Genomic DNA, 27,387 nt, shown 5'->3' with positions numbered 1-27,387 from the left:
TCCAGGAGAATAAATTGAGTAATGCTAGTGTAAAACATCCTATTGTTATATGCATGCTCTTTGATATATTTTATTTGTTTATCTTGTGTATATATAGCCTTAATATTTCTGAATATAGGAAAACCAACTAACCAATCAGGGATACATAACTTCAACTTGTTTCTGTTTGTAGAATTTAGAATCTCAGTTTAGCCATTTTCTATAGTGTATGATTACTATTGTTACTATTTAGTTTTACCGATTTTAATTAAAATGTTCACTTATGACCACCTTATACAATTCTTTGGAAGACTGTGTCATAGCACAAAATCAAAAAGATAAAATATATTTCATGTTAGAAGAGAAGGGAAAAATAGCATTCATATAGAACTAGATAAAAAAGAAGACGAGTGAAATAATACGTTAATATTTTACTTGGAAAATACATAAAAGGCTGATAAGTGATAAGAGAATGCTATTTAAATTAAGCACAGTGATTGGAATACTGTTTATAGAGCAGTATAAAACATGTTCTCCATATGCTTTCTTCATGGACCTCTAAGATGTTAGAAGAGAAATTAGTAGGTGAAATGTATGGATAGGTAGTTCCTTTTTCAGTGAATTGAGTGTCAGGAAAACACAGTGGCAAACAAAGGCAATATCCACTGTTGCTTAAGAAAGCAAAGATATTCCCTCTCCAAAGCTTGACAAAGATGGTGATTTTGTTGTAGCCTTGAACCTGAGACTAAATAGTATATGTTGACTAAATAATATATTTGATTGGTCTTCAAATTGGAACATTAATTTGAAAAGTTTAATCAAAATTTTATTTGTTTATAACTACATATAATTTGCTTTAATTAATAACTGTGTTTTTCTTTAAATCTGTTGACAAATATCCATGAATGGAAATGTGTTTATGTTTTAACATTTTAGAAATGCCCATTCATGTATTTTAAGTGGACATTCACTATCAAACATTATTTTCCTTTACACATAAACAAAGCATAGTAGCTTACTTATATCTTCACATACTCAACTTTTAAATCATGCCAAAGATCTTCACACTATCCTTAAATATCACGGAGTTAGTGCCACTCACCATTTTAAATAGAACTGAAAATTAAAACCCCATTGAAAAGATTCTGAAAGACTTCCCAGCTTTGAAAATTATGCCTGGATCTTTAATTCTAACATATGCTTGTATTAGAAAGAAGGTAACAAAGTGAAAGAATATGCAGTTAACAACTCAATCTATTATATTCAACCAGGTAGTTTTATGATACTAATTCATAAGACAGTAGGGCAATTGTTAGACCACAGACTGATTAGGATTTCGGAGTTTTTCATATTCTTCAGCATAGTGTTGATACTGATCAGTGAGGAGAGGCTGGTTAGCTTCATCCATATTGCGTCTGGCACGAATCAGACAAGAAGCAGTCCCAAAAATCAATGCAACCAGTAACAAAGCAGCAACTACTGCTATGGCAATTATCTCAGGTACACTAAACTCCCGACCTATTTGGAAAGGAAGATAAAAATAAAAAGATAAATATTACAATAGTTATCACCAAAAATTGGACACCTGAAATTTAGGTAGAAATGTCTATTTTAATTGAAATCCTCATATTTAATTTATAATGGTCACATGGCCTTGAAGCCACTTCCTGATTTCTTTTAATGAGTGGACCCTATTGGGATAGTCATTGTTATTTCCATTTCATTTTGTGAAAGTGAGAGAATGATGACTCAAAGAGTTTGAGTCGCTTGCCTATGTCACCTGGTTAGTAAGAAGTAAAGTTAGCTTTGGAGCCTGAGTATTTTAGAGTATAAGTCTTGTACTTTTCCACTATGCCCTACTGCCTTTGTTGGGAAAAATATTTAAACAAGAAGCTTTTGGTTTTCAAAATCTCAGAAAAACACTGAAGAGTATCCCACTCCCTTTTCCTTTAAGATAGATAAATGCAGGCAATATGGTATAGTAGAAAAATTGGGGCATATTCCATGGGCCTAAGCTCAAACTCATTCTCTTCCCTTATTAGAAATGTGAATCTATAAATAGCTAACCTATTTAAGCCTCAGCTTCCTTATTTGTAAAATGAAGATTTTCATACTCACCCCAAAGCACTGTGAGGATTAAATGAGATAGGGTGCTGTACAATAAGATCAGTGTCAGCTTAGTGTGGACTCTCAACAAATATCAAATTCCCTCCCTTATCCTCAAATAAAAATACAAATGAAAGTTTCTAAGTCCAAATGGAAAACATAGCTTCAGAACACTGTGATTACTCTACTTTAAAGACAACATATTTGCTTTTAGAAATTTTCACAGTAAAAATACACTTTCAATACTCACTTGGCCATTGAACTTCATAAGTGTATCCCAGGTTGTCTGGAGCAGTAACAAACATTTCTGTGTTGGTGACTGGGGGCCAGAATGGCACCATGTTGTATTGTCTATTATGTCCAATAGGGGCATTTTCCAATGGAAATGTGGATATATCTAAATTATTCCAAAACAACTTGTTAATAAACATAATAAAATTAATATTCATATCATCATTGAGTTCTAAAGGGATCCAATATTCAAGGAGAACATGAAAAAATTTTATTTTTATTTTACGCTGAATAAAGGTAAGAATTTTCGCTACAGCATGATGGGAAATTACATAAAACAGAAAATGCTTTGAATACAGTACCAATATACCACTTAATAAAAAAAGAGAGTTTAAAAGTAGGGGAGTTTTAGTATTTCATCATCTATGATGATGTTGAACAGTTTTTAAAAATTACATAAAGCAATTTGAATAAGTCATTAAATGTGTTTTTCAAAGCCAAAGAAAACGTAAACCTGTGATTTGCTGTGGCATCAGCTGTAATTTAAAATTTGAGATATGGCATATCTATTAGAAGCTGTGCTTGTTGATGAATATTTCTGCTCAATATTTTTTATTTTGTCTGTTTACTTTTAGGGAAATCAATATTAGCTTTATTCCTAGGGCTTTACTCTGTTAGCAAAAAATGCTTAAAATTTTGAATCAAGGTCCTGGAATCCTATTCACTTCCTGATACCTCATGGATATAAACTATGGCTATTTATATTATTAATGAGTTTCTATCATCAGGAATAAAAAGAATGAAATTTTTTTGTGGCAAAAGATGTTTCTTTTTTTTTTTTTTTGTTCTATATTTATGTTGGTACAATTAAACACCAAATAGAATGCCACACACACACACACAAATAAAAGAGTTAGAAGTGGGATTGGGCAGACACCAACGGGAACATAAGTCAGTATTAAGAGGTACGGCCTTTAAGAGGTGATTGAATTATGAGAATTCAGCCCTAATGAATAGATTAATCCGTTCATGGATTCATGGGTTAATGAGTTATCATGGGAGAAGAATATTAAGGGAGGGGGAGACACTTAAGCTAGGATACTCAGCCTCTGGACTATGTGACACCCTGTGCTGACTCGGACTCTGCAGAAAGTCCCCACCAGTAAGGCTTTCACAGATGTGGCCCCTCAACTTTGGATTTCTCAGCCTTCATAACTATAATACATAAATTCAGTTTCTTAATTAATTACTTGATTTCAGGTATTCTGTTATAAGCAACAGAAAACAAACTAAGACAGCTATCTAAGTATTAGATTTTCTCTTTGCTGTAGATATAATACCTTGACAGGTACAGTGATTCCATGAATCACAGAAGGGTGTTTCAGCATCTGGATTGAAGAAAAATTTATCATAGAAATGCCAAGTAGTGTTGATATTTTTGTGACTTTAAATTTCCTATGTATTAAAGCTAATTAAATATTTATCTGTTAAAATCCACTGAGTACCTACTAATGCCAGATGCTGGTCTAGGCACTTAGGCTGTGGCATTGAAAAAAAGAGACAATATTTCTACTCTCAAATAATTCACATTCTAATGTATTATAAATTCATTGTTTATTAACATTAGGTATTAAGATAATTTAGAAAACTTTTTAATTCCCCATTTTAGTTTTCTGCTTAACCCTGATTTGACCAGCCTCAATCCAGTTCAGCTTCAGCTGTGTGGTAAAGTTTTGTCCATTAAAATGAGGGGAGAAATAACAGTAACAATAACAATAGCAATTGGATTGTCCTGTAATTTCCCTATGCAAGATCCTCCATGGTCCCCTATCTCTCTTAGAGTTAATCCCAGTATCCTTCAGGCTCTGCCTCCTGTGATCCCTTTGACCTTACTATCTCTCACCATTCTTCTCCCCAGACTCCACTCTACTCCAGCCACAGTTAGCTCCCTGTTCCTTTGTCTTAGGACATTCTTCCATATATCTACACAGTACTTCCTTTCCCATTTCCTGATTTTATTTGTCTATAGAGACTTCCACCATCTAATATGCTGTATTTACATATGGTTATTGCCAATTTTATCAACAGGAAGAAAAGTTTCAGGAAGAAAATTTGTTGGTGGATTTTTGTATACTATCGTATTTCTGGTACCTTGAATACTGACCAGGAAATAGTAGATTTGAAAATAATATATATGAAAAGATTTAAGTGTATGTGTGATTACTTCATTTCTCTCACAGCTCAAAAAGTAAAGTAGTGATTACTCTTGGAAATGTATAAACTGCTTCTTCTGGAAATACACTGAACTTCTGGGCTGCTATATTTAAAACTTACCTCATATAATTCTTAGTCGAAATAAAAGAGAAAGAATTGGATTGAATGTGTACATAGATCGGAAATATTAGTAAATAGAAATTAACATGGTAGTAACTAGGGTTTGGATGCTCTCAATTGTACTATTTCATGTCTAACGAGAGGAATGTGTAATGGACATTACTACTTGAATGACTCTACTTTTCTTTATCTGTAAAGTGTAATTTTTTTTCCATTCTGAGCCTAATAATTCTATTATTCTGCAATTTGTAAAGAGCTTTCTATATTTGTAAAAACCTTTCAATCATTTTGAAAAAGAATTCCATCCCTCCACTCTTAGACTTATTTTAAACAAGACTTCTGCTTTATAGAGAGTTTATAAAATTTTTTAATCTTTCTAAATTTTCTTTCTCTTCTTTACAGTTGTTTTATGACACTCGTTTCTAAAAGGTATTTGCAGGTATAAGGAATATTTAAGAAGGAGGCTAATTGTTTCAGTTTAGCTTTCATGCAATTCAGAGTGTTTACATTGACCTATCCTATAATTTTATGGCCACATTTTATCAGAAATGTGCTGCAGGATAGTTTCCTATTTTTCATTTATGGTACTTCTCTTCCCACTACAATTCAAGTTATTGAGAAACCTTATGCTATATATTGCAAAGAAAGAAAATGTCAGAAAAAAAATGTTCAAAAGGTGTTTTTCTGGTTCATCAGTGACCTTTAGGTTAAAATCTGGAAAACCTTTAACAACTTGCCATGAATGTGAAATAATTATATTTTCAGCCAAGATACACAAGGCAAAGGAATATCTTTCCTTTCTTTCAAAGGTGAAAGAAAACTCCATTTAAGAGATTTGCCAGGTTACTGAATAGTCTCCGTTTCCTCTGAAAAGTTTACTAACACCCAAGGCATTGTGAATAACTGAATAAATACAACTTGAACATTGCCATATGGTTCCCAGAAGTGCATATTTAACAAAAGTTGGTTTTGTTAATTCCTAAACCTATTAATTCGAGTTTACTCATTACTGTAATAAAAGGAATCTAGTTAGGCAAACATAAAGTGGTCATCATGACTGTAAAACAAAGAGGAGGGTGTTGTTTTTGTAGTATGTAAAATGAACACTTTGGAAAGATTTGTTAAAGGTGTATGGCTAAATATTTGCCCTCATATCGTATTTCAAAAGTCACTCATTTATTGTTTCACTTTTAAAAAAAGCTGACAGTGTAAATTATAGATAATTAATTATAGTTGCCATTACGTATATAAATACACATGAAAAATGAGATGAAACTCCAATAACTGAATTCACAACTGATTGAAAACTGAACCAATATTTATGTGTAGGTTGTTTCCCTTCCCTCCCCTCCCCTCCCCTCCCCTCCGCTCCCCTCCCCTCTTCTTTCTTTTCTTTTCTTTTCTTTTCAGATCAAGTCTGTCTCTGTCAGCCAGGCTGGAGTGCAGTGGTGTGATCTTGGCTAACTGCAACCTCTACCTCCTGGGGTCAAGTGATTCTCCTGCCTCAGCCTCTCCAGTAGCTGGGATTACAGATGCCCACCACCATGCCTGGCTAATTTTTGTGATTTTAGTAGATACAGGGTTTCACTATGTTGACCAGGCTGGTCTCAAACTCTTGGGCTCAAGTGATCCTCCTGCCTTGGCCTCCCAATGTGCTGGGATTACAGACTTATGTGTAAGTTGTTTCTTGAATAATTTTTGATGGAACAAACTATTTTCATCAATTTCATCAATTAATGGTCCTAATTAGGTTGAATTAGAGGACTTTACTGCACACATATACACACAGAAATGTAAGCATGCCTAATGGATACATAAATCAATAGGTAGTTAAGCTACAATATCATGTTCATGTGTATGATGAACTAAAGGCACAGAAGCCAAAATTGAGAATGCTTTCAACATATGAAAATTTGTGATGTTTTAACCAGTGGAAGCACTTTTATTGTTTGAAAAATAATGCTAGCCTGTCAGCTGTATAGGAAGGCAGAGGAGGAGGCATTTTAAATAATATTTTAAAGAATGCATTGAAATGAACTTAAAAGAGATTTCCTGTAGTGTGATATAAAAGCCAACGTTAACTTTTCAAGTGGAACAAAATTTCTATTTGTGAGAGGCCATTAAGCAATAAAAATAAGAACTGTGGATTATGGATGTACAATTTTTAGTCTTTTGGGATATCAAAGAAGAGCTCTGTAAGGTTTTCTTCGTTTATATTTAAAAGTAATTAGAATTTATGTTGGAAGATGAGGGTGAGAAAAATTTGTAAAACATAGTAACATTTTTTTCATAGCAAAAATTAGGAGAGGTGATTTGGTTAGTCCTAGCAAGTGGTTGAAAATATCATCCTATTATAACTATTTGGAGAGACTTCCTGCCTGCATTTTCAAAGTAGAATTGAATGTCTGGAAGTGACTTGATATTACAGCTATGTTATCCTTATTTTGAATGTGTTTTTATGTACTGAGTGCCCAGCTTAAACTGATAACTATGCCATCTAAACAGTCCGCTTGGCTGACCATGCAAAAGGCATATGAAAATGTCTTACCAGCATTGTATCTCCTCAGCCATTCATCAAAGACTGCATCCGTGAAAGTGTGCAGGAGGACAAAAATAGGATCATTCGGAGACAAATGGGTTTGTCCCCCTGTTCCATTCAGGAATAGATGAGCCAAATTGTGAAGGCTTCGAACAGCAGGGTCATACTTTCCTGTGGGATCACTGTAACCTAGACACATAATAAGGAGGAGAATTGTAAAACTATTGAACGTATTTTACTTTTCCAGTTAATAGTAATGACTGGGAAACAATTTTTCCAAGGCTTGTCAGGCCAGTTTTTGCCTTAATATAATAGCACTGCTTCTCTGTACCTATGGTTGATGATATTTGTTTGCTATACCCAGAGCTAGGTTGGTTTTATGCTAGTGGCATGACATTCTAAATGTAGCCTCCAGGTTAAAAATAATGACCTGCAAAGGATACCAGTCAAAATATATAGACACTCTATTTGACACGGCAGACATTGTTCTACATGGGAATAAAGATAGTGAAAAACCCTCCAGTTTCTACTAAAAACTGCTGACACAACTTGGAGAAGAATGCTCTGATTGTTTTGGAACTTAAGTTGCCAGATGTTACTTCAGCCTCCTACCTTACCTTTGAATGACTGTCAGCATGTTTATTTTTGGAAAACTACTTTATTTTTTATGGGGAAGCTACAATTTCTCAGGGCTTTCTTACCATCTTTGTGCTAGTTTTAAACACTGAGAAAACCTACTGTCAAAACATTTATACAGCTTTTGATATCTCAATTCCATATATATATATACTCACACATATATATACATATATACATATATATATTCCATATATAAGGGAGAAAACAAGGATAGGTATAGGACAGGTCATAAGTAAAAATGGAGGGTCTATGATGTAGGATGTCTAATTGGCTTGAAGGACCAGAAGTTTGAGATCAGGGAATGGTTGTGTATTATAAAATGAAATCAGACTTTAAAATACATTAACCAGTTCTCTCTTCATCTAAGATGAATTGTATAGTTGTAGCCACTTATTTAGTCACCTATGCATTTTTTCAAGCACCCATTCCATTATTATTTGACTCAAAAACATTTAAAGATTGCCTGTGATATATATGGAACGTGGCTTGACACTAGTCTTTTTATACGTTTTGTCAGGAAATAAGTATAATTGTCTTCTGATTGGGCATTAAGAAGATATAATCTGCACATTTTTTAAAAAATCAGTGCTGATGGCCTTAGTTTATAGATTAGCCAAAATGTAGTGATTTTTTGTTGAATCATATTCAAATCAGTGCATTTGGGTAGTTATTAAAATAATCAAAAATAGGTTAAAATGGCATATAATTTTGAGACTAAAAGGTGAGAGAATTAAAAATAATTATTAGATTTATATACCAAGTATCTCTGATCATATGACAGAGAAATCTATTTGCATTTTTTGGGGAGATGGGATGCATTAGACATGGACAATGCTATATTGAAGGTAAAATTTAACAATAACAAGTTTATAATAAGATAAAAGTAATTATATTCTTTTGAAGACTTTATATATATTTATATATCAAGCATCATTTGGAGGTATCAAAATGTATTATATAAAGACACTGGATTTTGAAAATTTGAATTTGAACCTATGCTGTGTTAGTAACTAGCTGAATATCTTGTGATAATAATTTTACCTCTTTATACCTCACTTTCCTCAGCTTTAAAATATTTTGTGTGAAATAAGGAAAACTAAGTTAAGCATCAGTAGATGCTAATTCGAATTTGTATAGACTTCTGAAAAAAGTTACAAGTTAATACTGACCTAAATAACACATATGCACAAGCAAGACTTTACTCAGTGTCAACTAATTGTTTGGAATGATTTTATTATTTCTCTCATTTAAAAAAAAAGTAAACTAATTTAATACACTGTCAACGTCTTGAATATTGTTTGCCAATGCTAGACCTTGATATAGTTACACATATTGATCAGCTAGCTACCAGAAATTTGAATTTAAATTGTTTTTGGGTGTTGAAGAAATTGGAGCATGATTTCCAAGGTCTTCTCCCATAATGAAAAGAGTTTCGTGGTTGGACTCTTCTCTTTAAGAAAGTTCCTTTTTCGAGCAGGTGTATCATAATAGACAACCTCATTCACATAAACGCACAGAATTAATATACTATTCAATGCCTTCTCGAAGAAACTTGCTTTTGAATAATTCAGTTTACTCTGATAACTAAATCTTTTCAAAGTACTGATTTCATTTACTTGCCTTCCACTGTGTTTCTGAAACTGTTTGTAGAGTTGGAATAAAAAGGAGGTGTGTCAAATAAACCAACTTCCAAGCACTGAGCGACATCCTGTGGTTCAGGAAGACGTTGCACCATTGGTCTGGCCACATTTCCAGCTGGATTTCTCCTAATTGGCCCGCTCTCAGTGCCTGCAGAAAAAAATGGGGTGTGCAAACATTTACACAATGTTTGGATGTCTTATTATTGCTCTTTAAAACTTTATACATAGCATGAATATGAAATATAGGTTTTCCTTGGTAGAAAACAAAATTTAAAAATGCATACTTGGTAGCATTAAAGTGAGAAAATCTAAGTTATCATGTCCCACTTCTTTCAACTGAGTAGATATGTGATACATAAAAGTATCTGAAGGAAAAAAAAATCACACTAACAGATACAGGTCTTAACATTTGCTAAACCAATATATGCTTCTTTCACAAGAATGTATTAAAATGAAAATTCCATGGAAAATTGAATCATGCCAAAATAATCTCATAAACCTAGGTTCTACACTAAAATCTATATGTCACACATATGTGATATTTTGTATGCAAATGTTGCCTATTTAAACCTTCAGAGCAATAAGGAAAAAAAAAACCTTCTATTTCTTTGGTAAGTGATACATATTTCAACCAATACACATTTTTCAACTTTTTCAGCAATTAATATGAGAAATAATGAAACTTTGTGAATGGCAGTAACAGACAAAGAACTGTGATACTAGGGATAGATAATATGATAGGAGCCTTAAAGAAGAGAGATGGGGGGAGGGAGCAGGGAAAGAGAGAGAGATCCTGCCCATTCATATCTCCAGAAAAGCTTTATAAAGAAAGATTTACAAAGAGCCCCATAGGATTAAGAAAAGTTTTCATAGGTGAAATAAAAGAAATTTTACAAGACAAACATTTTAGGTAGAGGAAATGGTAAGAGATGATACACGTTCTTCTGTCTATAACAAAATCCCCTATCTATAACAAAAAACGTGTATATCCCACAGACTTGGCACAGTACCTGGCATTTAATAGGTGCTGAAGAGTTGTTTGGTGCCTGTCATTATATGGAAAAGATCATGTTAGCTGTAAAAAAAAAAAGGGGGGGGGGCCTGTTTGGGAAATAGGTTGCCTGGAGTATGTACCAGGAGGGTAGTGGACTGTAGTAAAGAAAAGAAGCTAGACCAGAGCTATATTGTGAAAAAAAAAATCAAGTATCAAGAAAGTTATGTGTAATTAGGAAGTGGAGAGAAGTCAAAACCTTACATGGGTGTGAGGAGAGGTGATTGGTTAGGAGAACTTTGCATCATTCTGTCCCAGTGGTCTCCAGAAAGGAATTTATGTGCCATAGAGGGACAGCAAAATAATCCACTAATCTGGGGAGCGATAATATTACAATTTCAACTCCTATTCCTTTTCTTTCATTCAGAAAGCTTCCCATGTTCTATGCTTTATAATTAACATAATAATCAGGACCTGTTAAGTTAGCATAATAAAATTTATATAATATGTAACTAAAACATATGCCTCAGATGGGATTGGAAACTATTTATTGAATGTACATTATCACCAAAAACTTTCACCATCGCTAGCTAAACTATCAATTCAAGCTGATGTTTTGGGAATTGCTGCTCAGGAAGCTATCAATAAATCCCAAAACAAATATTAATTACTTAAGTTTCAAAACATTACATTCTGATTTGCCCTCACAGAGTTCCATAGTAGAAAATGCTGATAGTAAAGAAACTAGTTTAAATAAAAAATAAACCATTTTATTTTTTATTCCAGTGATTCTTAAATTTGTTTGCATATGGACAGCCTCTACCATTGCACCTAACATCCTATGGACCAAAGTCCTGTGAAATTTCCACATAAAAATAAATGGAAAGTTGCATATGTCTGAAGAAGAAAATACATTTGAGAAGTATTGTGAATAAAGAACAATGTTTTTCTATGTTGATTCAAGGATGGTATTTTGGTGGCTGGAAGAATGTTAGCTGCAATAAAATAATTAACTATTTTCAATCCACCAAGTTTGGTTCATTAATTTTGAATACTGGAGAAATACTATGCAACAAGCTTGTGAAGACAGGGGTATGGAATACCTAAGGAAGGTTTTATCTAAAGTTGGAAACGTGTGGGTCTCCAGTAAAAGATGATGAATGGAACTACAGAAATGGACAAGATCATTAAAGAAGAAAGGTTATAGAAGAGAGAATTGTTATGAAGACTAAATAGTATATTATATCAATCCATTTCATACCACATCAGATACATAATATATGTTCAATGCAATGAAAATTTTTCCCTTTCCTTTGCCTTATAAATAAAATGTCTGCTGTTTATCTCTTGCAGTGAGACAAGGGATAAGCTTAACAATTGTTTTAACCTAAAATAAATATTCTTCAATTTGTCATGAGACTATGTCTGAGTTAGGAGACTTGTTATATTGATTGACAACACAAATTATGATGAAAAGAAAATCTCTCCTTCTTTCTTCCCCCTCCTGTGCTATGATTGTATTTACTCATTTAAACTGTGTTTTATTTTGGTATCCAGTCATCAGGGTGATTGGGAAATGTCTAGAAGACTCTCAGGCAGGCCGGGCGCGGTGGCTCACGCCTGTAATCCCAGCACTTTGGGAGGCCGAGGTGGGCGGATCACAAGGTCAGAAGATCGAGACCACGGTGAAAATCCGTCTCTACTAAAAATACAAAAAATTAGCCCGGCGCGGTGGCGGGGGCGCCTGTAGTCCCAGCTACTCGGGAGGCTGAGGCAGGAGAATGGAGTGAACCCGGGAGGCGGAGCTTGCAGTGAGCTGAGATCTGCCTGGGGGACAGAGCGAGACTCCGTCTCAAGAAAAAAAAAAAAGAGAGAGAGAGAGAGAACTCTCAGGCCAAAATACAATGGCCTGGTCAGAAAAAGAATAAATGCTTTGGTATCTGCAGACATCCTGATCCTCAATTTCATTTCTCTGCCACAAGGTGGGACCATGTATTCAGCACACCAAACAAATACAAATTTATTCTAAGTTTTAAACTTCTACAGAGGAAATGTTCATATATTATCACTTATCTTATGCCTATACACTGCTAAATAATCTAATGGTGAAAATATATATCTAATTCTTCTTGATTTATTTAGAGTATTCCTTATTTAAGTTCATAAAATAATTTAATGTTTGATGAATACAATAATATATGTAGAATAAATATGTTGTGACTATAATAATAAAACAACTTCACATAACTCTTATTTTTATATGGAACAACAATCAAGAGAGCCATACATGCCTGAAAACGAAAAATAAGATGAGGTAGGGGGTGTCTAATAATTAAACCTCGTGTTACTAACACAGGCACAAATAATAATATGATCCAAGGAAGAGAACGGAAAGCTCAGGAAGAGATCTACATGGGGCAGAAATTTGACCTGTGACAGAGGTGGCGTTCAGATCACTGGAGAAAGATGCTGGGACAATTGGTTAGGCATTCTCTTATTGTGTTCACTTCGGAAGAGCTGGAAAGAAGCTAGGAGGCAGACATCAGTACCATATCCTCCTTTTCTAAAAACTATCTCCCACATCACCTTTTGTTTTCTAACTTTATAACTGCAAGCATACATTTGGTTTGTTTATTTTCTTTTTTTTCTTCCCAGGGCATTTCCAACTTTTTGCCTATTTTTCACATTTTCTTAGGAAACATTTTCTGTGAAATTCCAACACAAGACACATGACTACTAAGTAGTGCTAAGAAAACTAAGAGGATTAGTGTATACAACTAGACATTTTCAAAATAAGAAAGTTAGAAAGACATTGACCAAATTACTCAAGAAAGGCAGTGCAAAAATGTGTAGGCGCTTTCTGTTTCCCCTGCAGCAACTTACACGCTGCCTTAAACACTCTAGGTGCTTAATGAATGCCTGGTACATTGTTTGTCTATAATAAAAGTAGATTTTAGTCTGAATTCTCTAGTAGAATGAAGGGCCTTCCAGGCAACATACTTAATCTCTTTATCCAAAAAGAAATTCTGACTCCAAGCTATCATTTGCAACTTACTGTTACAAAGTGTTCCCAGGGTATCATAATCTTCCAAGGAGTCACAGACCACTCGCCATTGAGAAAAGACAGAGTTTGGGCTTATTAGAGTGGAATCAAAGTTGCTTCTGGATCCCATCAAGTCATCCGTGCAGATATCACAGACATTTTTCCCCGTCGCAAAATTCCAGTAAGGAAGGGAGAAAGAAGGCTCTTGCAACATTTCCTAGATCACAGAAACTACATTAATATTCTCTGCTTCAGTTTACAATTCTTCCTTTCTGTTTGGTCTACTCTCTGACAGCCTATTTCTATTAGCTCTCTTCAGACAATAAGGTACTAGTTAGTATATCAGTGGTGTCTGAGGGGCTCAGAGGAGTTAAAACCTTATTTAACAAAGCTGGTAATTTATTACAAGGTGTCATTTAGGCATTAGAGGGAATGAAACTCAACTTATTATGCAGACGTTTCTGAAAATGATTTAGAGGGATAAAGGATCTTCTTTTTCTTTTTTAGGCAGGTAATTACATTTATATTGGTTATATAAAAATTATCAATAACAATATCCACTTACTGGCATTTCCACCTTCTTCCATTTTCCTATCTTTAATTCAAGTATCATTAACTCTTAGTCTGCAGCCAGATCCAGCCTTAAAATATGTTTTGTGGAGTACTAATTTCTGTTTTGCTTCTGTTTTTAAATTTAATTTGAATGACTAGGCATTTAGTTTCCGGTTTGGCCACAGGCCAATGGACTCTTCCACACTGAGCATGGAAGGTGTTTTATTTAGGGAACCTTGCCTTAGAATCCAAACTTTCAAGATTCAGGCTTCTGCCTAAATCTTATACTGATAAAAATGCTAAACAGAAGCTGGAGTAAATCTTTCTGCCCATTGTTTCTTAGATCAGTGACCTAGTTTCCATTCAGAGCTGATCTCACATTTTTAAAAATGCTGGCCTCAAGATCACATGCTTATTTCATTCGTATTCATGCTTTAAAACATACATTTCCTTGTTATTTCTCATTTCTTTGGGGCCTTGAGAAGTTCTATTTATGATATGGGATTTAAATGTAGGGATCGCAATTGTTTTATCTTATCTCTCAAGCACTCAGTATATTTCTACTTTTTCACTTTAAATCCCTTCCTAGGAAGCTTTTTCTTATCCTTGGGTGTTTTAGAGAGCCAAAAGCTTTCCAAGGTATCCCCAGTTATTGGTCTCCAGGGGTTGGTAGTCCTCCTTTAGAAGCCATCATTGTGGTTCACAAAAATTAGTGACAGCTTCCAAGGGATCATTAAGAATTGGTTTGTGGTTCAGCAACTGACATTTGGGAGCCAGAGCATATTCATGTGGCATTTCAACCATGAATTACATTTAAATTGTAATTTGTTGGATCCCTTGTGCTGTTGGGTTTTTAAAATGTAAGTCATAGAGGTTGAAGTTTACACAGGCAAAAGTGAAGCTTTCAGATACTTTCCACCTGCCCTTTCATTTTGGTGTGCCCATGAGAAAATGACTTGAAGGCATGAAGATCTGCAGTCAATTACAAATGACAGATTTATCTACTCATAATCTACTAAATGTCTCACTTGCAATCAGAGCTATAAAATATGATGTTCAGAGTATCAGATGAATTCATTTAATCACTCTCAAACTGCAAATGGATAGTGCACTTTCAAATGAATATTTTATCCTGTATTTTAGCGTATTAATTCTCTCTCTTCTAACCATTTACTTTTTCTCGGAATAATGCTGGCACAGCATTCTGCAAATTAATAAATGAATCTAAATACCTTTCCTGTCTTCAGATAGTTTTGGCTTAATTTGTATACTTTAACTTGAAAGGGGAGATTCGTTGCTGTTATTTCACATAGAAAACAGGTTTACTTTGTGGATTTCCTAGTTGATATCTAACAACTCAAAATTTTATTTTAAAATTTCAATATTTTTCTCAAGAAACAGAGAAGTTGGTAAAAGAAATAAGAGTAAAGAATCTATGTAACTAGATGCTTTAATATGTTTGAAGCTTGTCTGCTTAGAAAATAAGCATGAAATAACTGCTTGAGTTGAGGTTCACTTTGTGCCAAATAAAAAGCCAATGTCTTTTCACTAAAAATATTGCCTGACTGACAAAATTATTTTGGTATTTTTTTGACTTTTTTTCAGGTTTTATATATTTTAGGTGTACAACATGGTGCTTTGATATATACATAGTAAAGTGATTACTATAGTCAAGCAAATTAACATATCTGTCCTCTTACATAGTGATGTGATATTTTAATAGGTTTCTTCTGTAAGACTCAAAGGGTAGGGAACATGGAAAAATATAGTTCAATGAAAATATGAGAGTCTAAATGGAAAGGAATTATTTTTTCGTTATTTAAACCCTGTACCATATTGGAAGGAATCATCACTGGAATGATGAGAGATGCATTTGGGACTGGAAAGATTGAGAAGTCTCTAACTCACATTATTTGACCAGAAGGAGGAATCTGCTTATATTTATTAGAGAAGGAAGACACGCACATGAGATTCTTCTGTTTCAAGTTTTATGAAAATCATGTTTTCAATTAAACTGCAAAATATTTTTAAACTTTTAATTCGTTCCTTCAAATGTCTCATTTTGCTCATTATTGATATTCCTTTATTTTCACTTCACTAAGATAAAGATTAATTAATAAGTAACCAAAACGAGGAGAAAACAAAATGCCAAAGACAAGTTAGTAACATAAAACTGCTCTTTCATCAAATGTCCTGATGGTTCTGAAAACTAGTGAATTAAAATGTTTTACAAACAAGGCAACTTGTCTGTGAAGAGTCTGAAAACTGAAACGCTTCTTACATACCTGCATATCTTTCTCCAGACGCAGGAGGTGGTACCTGTGCCATGTGAGAAAAGCTGGTCCTTCATGAGAGAAATCCACTTCACCAAAGCTCTCCTGCCCTGCCCCAAGGAAAGTCTTCTTGACTGAGTAATAGTGTGTCCAAACAAAGTAGTTATAAATGGAAATGTTCTCAAATTGTGGTGTGTTGCCATCTGGCCCCAATATTTCTTCTGATCTCCTGGTGGCAATGACAAATAAAGGGTGAGTTGTGCGCTTTGCCATATCCAGGGCCCGGACAAAGTGGTTCTTTTCTTCTTTACTTAAGTCCAGAAGATTTCTCCTGACTTTAGGGATACAAAATTCAAGCATGAAAACATCTGCCTTGAGGGGATGGGTAGAGAAAGAGCATAATCATCTTGTAACACGCCACGACCCATTTATCCATCTGTTCAAATGTGTTTTAAATTATTTTATACTTTTAAAAATATCCTTAACTAAAACCCTTTCTTCAAACCTGCTTTCTCTCTCTTTCTTCCCTTTTCTCTCTCTCTCTTTTTCCTCTCTCCAATTTACTGCATGATTTCTATTACCTTTCTTTAATCTTACCTATGGATTTTATGTTTCTGTGACCTTGTCATGTTGATTTCTGCCCACTATTGGCATTTTTGTTGGAATTTTTTATCTTTTTAACATCATAAATCTCCCAAAATTAGGTGGTATAACATAGTAGTTAACACCAGAAAATTATTCTATAACTCTGGGCACATTTTTCCAAGCCTCAGTTGTTTTTTTTTTTTAAATCATTAAAATGTGGATAAACATAATACCTGCTTTATAGAATTGAAAGTTCAAAGAGCACACACATAAAAAGCAATTAGCCCAAGGCCTAACTCATAGTAAAGACTCAATACATGTTCTGTTAAACCTTTAGTCTCCTATCTCACACATAGAACAAATCAAATATTGTTAGCTGTTACTGTTTAATGCTTTGTTATTTAATAGTATTTAGTCTGCAGGCCAAACTCTTCATCTCAAATGCCTGAATTTGATCATCATGGTAGGAAACTTCTTTAAGGGTCAGCAGGGGTAGCTGCAGAACTAAAATATAAGGGCCAAATAGATAGTTCTCAGCTGAGTTTCAGGTTTACTAAATATCAGCTGTGTGGGTTTGAACTTTCCGAACCTCATCTATGACAATTAACATGTTTACCTGAAGGAGTTACTGAATTGACTAGTCATAATACCTAACATAGTTCCTAGGATATGGTGGTTGCTCAACAATGTTTCAGGAGACAATATTGGTCAGAAGTTCTGAGCTTCAACTCCAACCCTTTACATTAAAGAAGTTTCTTAACCCTTCTAAGCCTCAGTTTCCTCAGTTATAAAAAGAGAGGGTTGAGCTATATGATTTCCAGGTATTCCTCCAGCTCAAATGATTTAAGATTTTATTAAGAGCCTTGAGTCTCATGCAGGACTTGTGAACTCATTCATATCTCCACTTACCTACGAGAACCCTCTGGTCACAGGCAGCTCCTCTCCAGCCAGGACGGCACGTCCCACAGTTGTGTCCTGAGAAATTGCCATTGCAGTGACATGTCCTATTGAAGAAGTGCAAGGGCCAGACCTCCCGATCATCTCTGCCATCATGGGGATACCGAGGGCTGTGGGGTCGGGAATCTGCAGTCACTGCCTCACATCTGCCCCTCCCTGATGATGAACCACAGCGGTCTGTCCCAGGCCCAGACATGGGGGACAGGTCTGGGCAACACATACCACTCCTCAAAGCCTCAACAGTGGCACACTCTCTTGGGAACTGAGCCCAGGCCTGCTGAAAAAGCAGCAGGGGGAAGAAGATACAGCCCAGAGAGAGGAGTTTAGGAGCACTCATTCTGCTTGAAGTAAGAGTGCAAAACAAAGATCTGTTTCGCAGCCCTTTGTGTAGAGAAGACTGAAGCATGTAGATGAAAATTCAGCTGAAAAAGAGTAAGTAAAATGAGATTATGCAAGTTTTTCTTGGTACTTAAAATGGTATGAACCCTTCCCAAACCACCTTCAAAATGGAATCCATATGGAAAATGACATTTCACACAAATAATAAAAATAGTAATTTACCTTTAAAATTTGACATGTATAACACCCACATGTGTGATACCCACATAATTAAATTACCTGTCTTTGTCATTTTCTTTTCTTATATATATACTAGATATCAGTTATCAAAAGCATGAATTAGCAGGTCACCATCATTAATTACATTTAATTTAACCTTGGAGCTGAAGGAATAATTGGGAACAGATTTCCAGCAAGTTAATTGTGATTTAAAGTCCCTCGTACTAATGGAATTTTGGGAGGAGTCCACCCACTGCCCATAGGACTTCTTTCCAGTACCTTAAAATCCTGAAGGATGTCTCTGATGAACTTCTCTTAGAATTGAATGTTTTATATCTGCTTGAGTTTTTTGTCCTCTCACGTCAGAACTGTTAATTGAATGTGGATTGTTGCCTGATAATTAATCCCAAATCTGCTCACCCAAACTAGGAGGGGCTGGTCTTTTTTTCCACCCTTTACTAATCCTTTTCACTTCAGTGAATGTTTCTGCCCTTTAAGGACTTGATCAGCACATGATTTCCCTTCTCACTGATTTCCTTGTGATGCTTACAGTTTTAAGTAAAGGCCAGAAGCACTAATTTGGAATACAAGTCAGAGAAACGAGTGAGATTTGTTTGCATTGCAGAGATTTTGTTTTTTCCTTTCACAGTGTATCTTTAGAGGCTGAAACAAGATTAATTACCTTTTCCTAATGATACAAAGGCCAGGCTAGTGTTTGTACCTGATAGTAGCTTTTGGTTGTTTTCTGTCTTGAAAACAGATGCTGCTGTTCTTACAATTTCTAGATAGAATAATTGTAGTGGAAAAGGCATCAGGTACAGTTACACCACAGCACATGACATTGGCCCTCATGGTGCCTGTGGGTTTTGACAGAGTTGGGAACTTCAACTCCCTTACCTTCACTGGGGCTGGTATCCATCTCTGTGGCAAAACATTACAGGGTCACTGCTACTTTATTGTTTAGAAGTTGCCTACTCAATGTCTTCTAGTTTCCTACTTTCTCTTCAAGTAGTCTTAAGCCGATGACACTAAGGGTAATAGATTCATGTATTTCAAGAGGAATGTTCTCCTGAAGTTGAAAACTCATGTATATGAATTCAATCTTCAACTGTAAGCTTTAGTTTGGAATACATAATTGCTGTGCAAAGATTATCAGAATTCAGGATCAGGGTTAGCTGTCATCAGCTATAAAATTGTCCAGAAAACTATCTAAAATAATTGAATGTAGGGTTACACACAAAAAGAACAACAAAGACCAATGGCACTAGGGGTAATAGATTCATATATTTCCACAGGAATGTTCTTCTGGAGTTGAAAAGCCATGCATATAAAGTCAATTTGAAAATCTGATCTTTATTTGGAATACATAATAACTGTACAAAGGTTATCATAATTCATGATCAGAGTTAGTTGTCTTATTTGACTCTAAGGCATCAAATTGTCCAGAAAATTATATAAAATAATTTGGTGTATGGTTACAAACAAAAAAGACAGCTAAAGATATATCTATAAATTAAGGTAAGAAAGAATAAAAGGAATTTCCTGTTCATTGTCCCTTATCTATATCATCAATATAATTTATTACAATTATATCCAACCATGGTTATTAAGATATTTGTGAATCTAAAATGTTATTTTTTCCTTCTTATTTGTCTGTTACTTATATGACAATCTATTAATGTATATATACATTAGGATATTTACTAAAATGCTTTATTAAACAGAAAAATTCTGGTGATAATTTAGCTCACATATATGGGGCAACTATTTTTCCTCTTGAATCTCTAGGCTAGAATAACAAAAAATGGTATCATTACTGTAGAAGTAATCTTCAGTGACCAGATTTTTTTTCCTACTGGTACTATGTATCCAAAATATATCCAAGTTGTTGCATATAAAATACTGTATTTTACAGATTTTTAACAATGGCAGTTTGAAATATCATTATAAGAACATACCACATTATATTTACCCATTCTTCTCTTCAGAGATATTTGGATTATTTTCCAGGGTTTTTTTTGTGTGTTATGAATAATGCATCTATAGTCTTTAAATGTTTTCTGGTGAACATATATGAGAATTTCTTAATGGTAGATATCTAGAAAGGGGATTGCTAGTCATGGAGTTTGTGAATATTTACAAAATAATTCTAAATTGTTTTCCAAAGTAGTTGTATCAGTTTACATTCCTGCCAGTAGTGTGTAAGATTTCTTATTGATTCACAAGCTTGCTAATACTTCATGTTAATAGATTTAATTGCCAATTATATGTATGTAAAATGATATTTCATTAATCTCAGTACCTAATACGATTTAATACGATTCTTCTGCTTTTATCCTTATGGTTTCCCTTACTGTTAAATGGTATTTTCATGTCTATTACCCATTTTTGTATTGTGTTTTTGTCTTCTTGATATGTAGAAGTTCCTTATATATTCTTAATTCTAGTCTTCCATTAGATAAATATATTGAAAATATCTTATTTCAATTTGTGGCTTCATTTTTACATTCTTTATGTAGTCTTCTGATGAACAGTTCTTAATTTTCATGTCATTATACCAAACTTTTAATTTATGGTTACTAGTTTTCATATCTTGCTTAAGAAATCCTTCCTCTGCCAGACACAGTGGCTCAGACCTGCAATCCCAGCACTTTGGGAGGCTGAAGTGGGTGGATCATTTGAAGTCAGGAGTTCAAGACCCAGCCTGGGCAAGTCGGGAGTTCAAGACCCAGCCTGAATCTACTAAAAATACAAAAATTAGCTGGGCGTGGTGGTGTGTGCCAGTAATCCCAGCTACTTGGGAGTCTGAGGCATGAGAATTGCTTGAACCCAGGAGTCGAAGTTTGTGGTGAGCCAAGATTGTACCACTGCCTGGTTGACACAGCCAGACCCTGTCTCAAAAACAAACAAACAAAAATATTCCTATTCCAGGGAAATGAAGTATTTTCTTACATTGTCTTCAAGTACTTGAAATATTGCCCGTACATTGAGTATATTTAAACTTTTAAACATACATGCAATTGGACCTTGCACCTGATGTAAGCTAGAAATTGATAGTGATAGGAGGCAGCCCAATGCCTAGGCAGATAGGAGTGGGTACCTGGTGAAGTTCCATCTCTAAGCTGAGACAGTTTAAAGCCTGAAAGCCAAGTTAGAAGTTAAATCCTAAGACCAGATTGAGAACTTGTCTTCCTGTTTGGCATGCTTTCCACTGATTCGTCCCCACCTTTCACCCATTTTACATATACCTACTCTTTCCTAATTGGATTTCTACACTGTTGTGCCCTTTGAGTGGTGCCTTTGCTTTAAACTCTTTTGCATACTCACAAAGCAATCAGCATGCACTCCTCATCTTATGCCTAAAAAGACCCCAGACTCAGTCAGTGGAGGGAGAGATGACCTGACTTCAGGGAAGATGAACTGCCCTTCCTGTCCCCACTCCAGTTCCCCTTTCTCCTCTCACCGAGAACTGTTTTCATTGCTCAGTAAAATTCTCCAGCTTCCCCACCCTTCAATCACTCCTGTGACCTGATTCTTCTTGGACACTGGAGAAGAGCTCAGGACCCACCAAGTGCAGGTACCCAGAAAAGGCTGTCACACTGGTCCTCGCCTTTGCCAGCAGAGGGCAACTGCCTCATGTGATGCTAACACACTGCTGTCTGTCAGACTGTGAACAGCAAAACTATAGGAACAGTGTAACACCCCCTCTGGGACTGTGGAGCCACAGGTACCCCCACACCTGGTCTGGCTGTACAGTCCTTGCATAGAGCTTGCTCCTGGGTTGGCACCCAGAGCAGCAGGCTGGATCCTGCACTCACTCATGTGATCCCTCCTGTGAGGGGTTGAGTGTGGCAGGGTGAGTAGAGGCCCCTGACTTTCTATGGTAGTTTTCTTTTCTTTGTTCACAGTTTGAAATGGCTCGTATCTCTCCTTTTATAATGTTAAGAGTGTTGCTGCAAACTGCAGAAATATTACTGGGTAGAATTGACCCAGTCATCTACTATGCAATTCAGAACAATGTGATTTCCATCTGTTCTTAGGGCAATGAGGGTATGGCAATTAAGTCTTTCCCCTGTTGAAAGAACCTATTTGCATAGAGCAAGAGGCTTTTTCCCCAGACACCTCCCTGTCCTGCACTTAAGCTGTTTTTGTTTTAGTTTTTCTCTACCATGTCAGGAGTTCAGATAGTCCTGCAAATACAGGGAGCTTTTCTATGAGAGCACGGGGGAAGGCAGCACATGGGTGAGTATGGATAATTCCCACCATCTAGGCCCCCTGTTAACATGGTCAAAGCTACATTGACACCCATGAGAAGCACCCTGCTGAGGTCACTGGGACTCAGGGATATAAGGAAGGAAGGAAGATGGAGGATGCCTTTTCTTTCTCTTCCTCATGTTCCCTAGGTATTCACTGGGAAGAGAAAGGAATTGAGGGACACCTCTTTTCCCTTCTTGCCAGATGGGTAACCAATCATCTTCACAGTCTATACCTCTCTTGAATTCCTCCTGAATCACTGAGCAGCCTTTGAAAAAAAACAAAAACAAAAACAAAAAAAACTTTCTTTTCTTTTTTTCCTCCTCTGTCTTCTCTTCACAGATGCATAATTGTGTCCCTATACCACAGGACACTCCCCTCACATGCATTGTTCAAACTGAGGAAAGTTAATTTCCCCAAATTTTGAACAACTTGGCTTAAAATTGAGCTGGTGGAAGGGAACCCAGAAGCTGGACATGCCAGCAATAAAGGTTTTATTTGTTTTGTTTTGTTTTGTTTTATTTTCCAGTTGAACTTCTGGCCTCTCTCTCCCTGGTCAAACTGGCAAGCGGAATAGTTAAGATCACTGTAAAGATTTGAAAAAAACTGGTTGAGGTCTCCATCTTCTTTTACATCCTTGGGAGTTTGACCTTGTAACCACATGGCAATACTTTCTTTTGGTCTCTACTATTTTTAAATGGTGGCCTGGGTTCAATCCTGACCTAAAGAATGAGTACTTTCTGGTTAATATCTGTGTGACTTTCACCATTTGCTGATTCTCTTCCCCTCCCTAAACAACTTCTATCTTCTTTCTTAAAAATTCCGTGCTCTGAGCTATCTTTAAAGATTCTAGATTTTGTAAAAACTGCTTACCACCTGTTTGAAAATACCTCATATATTTGCAGTTAAGTCATAACCTTAGTTAAGGCTTACTGGTTTCACCTGTGAGGTTACTTTTGGTAAAGTTAAAAAGCCAGAAATATTGACTGCTTGGCATGGCTAAAGTTAGGTAACAACGGATTTAAAACGAGTCTCTTGGTCTGGCATGGTGGCTCATGCCTCTAATCTCAGCAATTTGGGAGGCCGAGGTGGGCAAATCACTTAAGGTCAGGAGTTCAAGACCAGCCTGGCCAATGTAAAAACAAAAAAAAGAGTCTCTTAAAGAATGCTGTGGTTAAAAATAGGCTTATTTAAAAGTGGATATCAAACTATAGGTATATTTGAAAGGCCTTTAAGTTTTTCTCTTCTTGGATCTTGTTTTTCTGGAAAATGATTTTTTTCTCAGTTGACTGAATTATTTTTCTCCATTTTGTCTTGCCACTGTTAGTGCACACACAAGAGGTCCTAGGATGACTCTGAGAGCATGAGACTCATTGGGAAAAACAGAGAGAAGGTACCATGGACCTCATTTTTTGGGGGTTTTTGGGGGGAAACACCTCTTTTTTTCATGGCTCTCCCAGAATAAAAAACAGATCCCTTTCAAAATCTGTTTTTGTCTTTCAGCTATGTCTGTTTATTAGGCCCTAGAAACTGCATGCTTTCCTAGCCCTGCTTCTTGAAAAGCTCCACACTGAGGCCAATAATCCAATTCAGAGGTTGGCAGATTAAAAATCTTACAACTACTGGATCTTCTGTCTGTCTGTGTAATCATATATGTGTTACATGTGTGAACATAATAACTAAATTCAAAATTGTATATGGTTTTGCCATAAATTGAGCATTGAAATACCACAACAAAGTTTCCTTAATGCACCAGTATGCTCTTTAACAACAATTTGTGAAGGGTTATGAAAGGTTTACAAGAATCTCACCTCATGGTCAGACTGGTTAAGATTGTGTAGAATTATCTATCAGGTTTCATTAAAAATTGAGGTTGACATTAATAGTAGACTAATGCAAGGGTGAAATTTGGCTTTCTCTTTCTTGAACAGGACTTTTACATAACAGTAAAGACAGATTGTTTGGAAAGCTAAATCTTCCCTCTTAATGAGTAAAGGTTTTTGCCTTCTTTTAAAATTTTTGAGTCATCATTTTGGCTAAGATAAATGACATGGTAATCTGGAATTCTATTCCATGATATCAAGTGTTTTAAACCTTTAAATATTTGGTAGGCTTCTGAAAATCAAATTTCAGGCCCAAAATTTTCTGACCCCTAACTTTTGGATGCTACAGAGGGCCCCTGGAGCATCCAAAAGAGAGGTAAACAGTATTATTTGACAAGCTTAGTTACATGGGATTACAAAAATAAAAAAAAGGTGTAGTCTTCTTCAGGATATATTTTAGTGAATATTATTAATATGTGTTCCAAAATTGTATGAGATTTCTGAAATCCTAGTATCTGACTACATGCTATCAATCATAATTACAGTTATTATGTTAAGTTATTGTAAACTACAGAAATAAGCAATTGTGTTTTTGACTGTAACTACCCTAGATATTTTGTCTTTCACAGACAATTGTTCTCTTGCTTTGATCCTGTCCAAAAGATGTTTTATAATCAACTATAGGACTTTGACAGGTGTAACTTTCTGATATCTTTGGAGATTGTGACATTGGAATAGAAGAAAACATACATGACTCATGAAGAGCTGAAATGTTCATTACTATCAGGCTGAATAAGAGTTAACAAAATTGACTGACCTAATAAAAAACTAAAGTAATATTTTTAACTTTTTGTTTAAAACGTTGCTGATCCTTGTTTTGCTTTTCAGAGTCAAAGACCACTTTTATTTTGAGCCATTTACAACCTTTAATAATTGAGTAAGGTGTATTCCTGTGAACAACATTTGGAGCATATTCGTTTCTCTCTGCCTGGCTTCTCCAGAATTTGGAGACTGTTTGTGAATATTCTCAACCTATGGCAATACAGTTATTTGCATGAGTGCAATAAGAAACCATTTTGTTTTGCAACAGGACACAACTGGAGAAACTGTTTGTTTTACCAAGGCTTTGACTGGAAGGGTGTGTTTCCCTTTAAGGAATCAAGCTTAACTTGAAGAGCCAGTAAAAACACCTTGGAAAAATGCCTCATACGTTCTCTACACAGTCCGTGTACAGGGTTTCTAATCTGTGGTGAGTAAAGAATGTCACTTTCTAAAAGGCCCAGGAGCCCCATGTTCTTGAGACCTCAAGAATATAGGAATTTACCCAACTCATAGATATTTGAGGGTACAGACCCAAGGCTGGGCTTGACTTTAAAAAGTCTTATCTGGGCCAGGCACAGTGGCTCACGCCTGTAATCCCAGCACTTTGGGAGGCCGAGGCGGGCGGATCATGAAGCCAGGAGATCGAGACTATCCTGGCCAGCATAGTGAAACCCTGTCTCTACTAAAAATACAAAAAATTAGTCTGGCGTGGTGGCGGGTGCCTGTAGTCCCAGCTATTCGGGAGGCTGAGGCCAGAGAATGGTGTAAACCCGGAAGGCGGAGCTTGTAGTGAGCTGAGATCATGCCACTGCACTCCAGCCTGGGCGACAGAGCGAGACTCCATCTCAAAAAAAAAAAAAAAAAAAAAGTCTTCTCTGATCTTCATGGTGGAACAGAGTTCCATCAAAGCCAATTTAAAAGGCCTATGTGAAAAACAATTATTCTTGCTGCACTTTATGCAAATAGTCAGGCCAGTATAAGAGTAAAGTTTATTTTGCAAATGACTCAGTCCTATCATGATTTGTTTTTAACAAAAATGAGGACTGGAGAGAGAAAAAATATATTTCAAAACTTATCATACTCTTATCATTAAATTCTAGTCTCATTAGTTGTTTTTAAGCTTTTGTCTACATTTAGGCCTAACCCTCTTTATTCCTGTGAACCAACTAGTAATCTCTGGCTGCCGGTCAGAAGAAACAGAAGGAATTGGCAATATAAAAAATCTGGATCAATCTTCTAGTTCTGGGCAATTATCCTGCAAATGCTGCCAGGAGTAAATAGGGTGCCCATAACCTGAAGGTTTCATTCTTTGTGAAAGTAAGACCAAGGGAGGTAACCACACCAAGCCTCATGCACCCAAATCTTAGCAAGCATAACTATAGCCATCAGTCATTTGGTGGTATCAGCTGCTTTGGGATTTTTGAGCTTTCCATACCCACCTTGTTTCATTTTGATATATGTCTTCTAATAACCCATTGAACTCCAAACGATCATGTAACCAGAGCCTCAAAGGATGTATCCCTCTTAGTGGGGCCTCTTAGTCCTCTGAGGGAAATCTGACCACTGTTTTCCCAAAATAGTGCCCTCTGTCAGCAGGAAGTAGTTAAGGTTGGTCTTCACCCCTATTCTACTGGCAGTTAAATGTACCTCTTCAGGGCCGGGTGCGGTGGCTCGTGCCTGTAATCGCAGTACTTTGGGAGGCTGAGGTGGGAGGATCATGAGGTCAGGAGATCGAGACCATCCTGGCTAATGCGGTGAAACCCCATCTCTACTAAAAATACAAAAAAATTAGCAGGGAGTGGTGGCAGGTGCCTGTAGTCCCAGCTACTTGGGAGGCTGAGACAGGAGAATGGTGTGAACCCAGGAGGTGGATCTTGCAGTGAACTGAGATCGCACCACTGCACTCCAGCCTGGGTGACAGAGTGAGACTCCGTCTCAAAAAAAAAAAAAAAAAAAAAAAATTACCTCTTCAGAGGGGTACATGATAGTGACAGGAGGCAGCCAAATGCCTAGGCAGATAGGAATGGGTACCAAGTGAAACCCCACCTCCAATCTGAAGAC

At 35.9% G+C, this 27,387-nt stretch overlaps 1 protein-coding gene across 1 annotated transcript; it reads right to left on the bottom strand.

Moving 5' to 3' along the window:
* Window positions 1–200: 200 nt before the first annotated feature.
* On the bottom strand, window positions 201–18,949 carry TYRP1 (tyrosinase related protein 1). The gene is made up of 8 exons (XM_007969244.3): window positions 18,707–18,949; window positions 17,822–18,291; window positions 16,340–16,662; window positions 13,515–13,719; window positions 9,449–9,616; window positions 7,199–7,378; window positions 2,336–2,482; window positions 201–1,497 (listed from the first exon to the last, which is right to left on the bottom strand). Exons 2-8 carry the CDS (start codon window positions 18,273–18,275, stop codon window positions 1,292–1,294), a joined length of 1,683 nt encoding a protein of 560 aa, XP_007967435.2. The 5' UTR covers window positions 18,276–18,291; window positions 18,707–18,949; the 3' UTR covers window positions 201–1,291.
* Window positions 18,950–27,387: the final 8,438 nt, after the last annotated feature.

Source organism: Chlorocebus sabaeus, chromosome 12, assembly GCF_047675955.1.
Source record: "Chlorocebus sabaeus isolate Y175 chromosome 12, mChlSab1.0.hap1, whole genome shotgun sequence".
Classification (NCBI taxonomy): domain Eukaryota; kingdom Metazoa; phylum Chordata; class Mammalia; order Primates; family Cercopithecidae; genus Chlorocebus; species Chlorocebus sabaeus.
The sequence above is the reverse complement of the archived record's forward strand: the minus strand, read 5'-3'. Positions and strand labels throughout refer to the sequence as shown.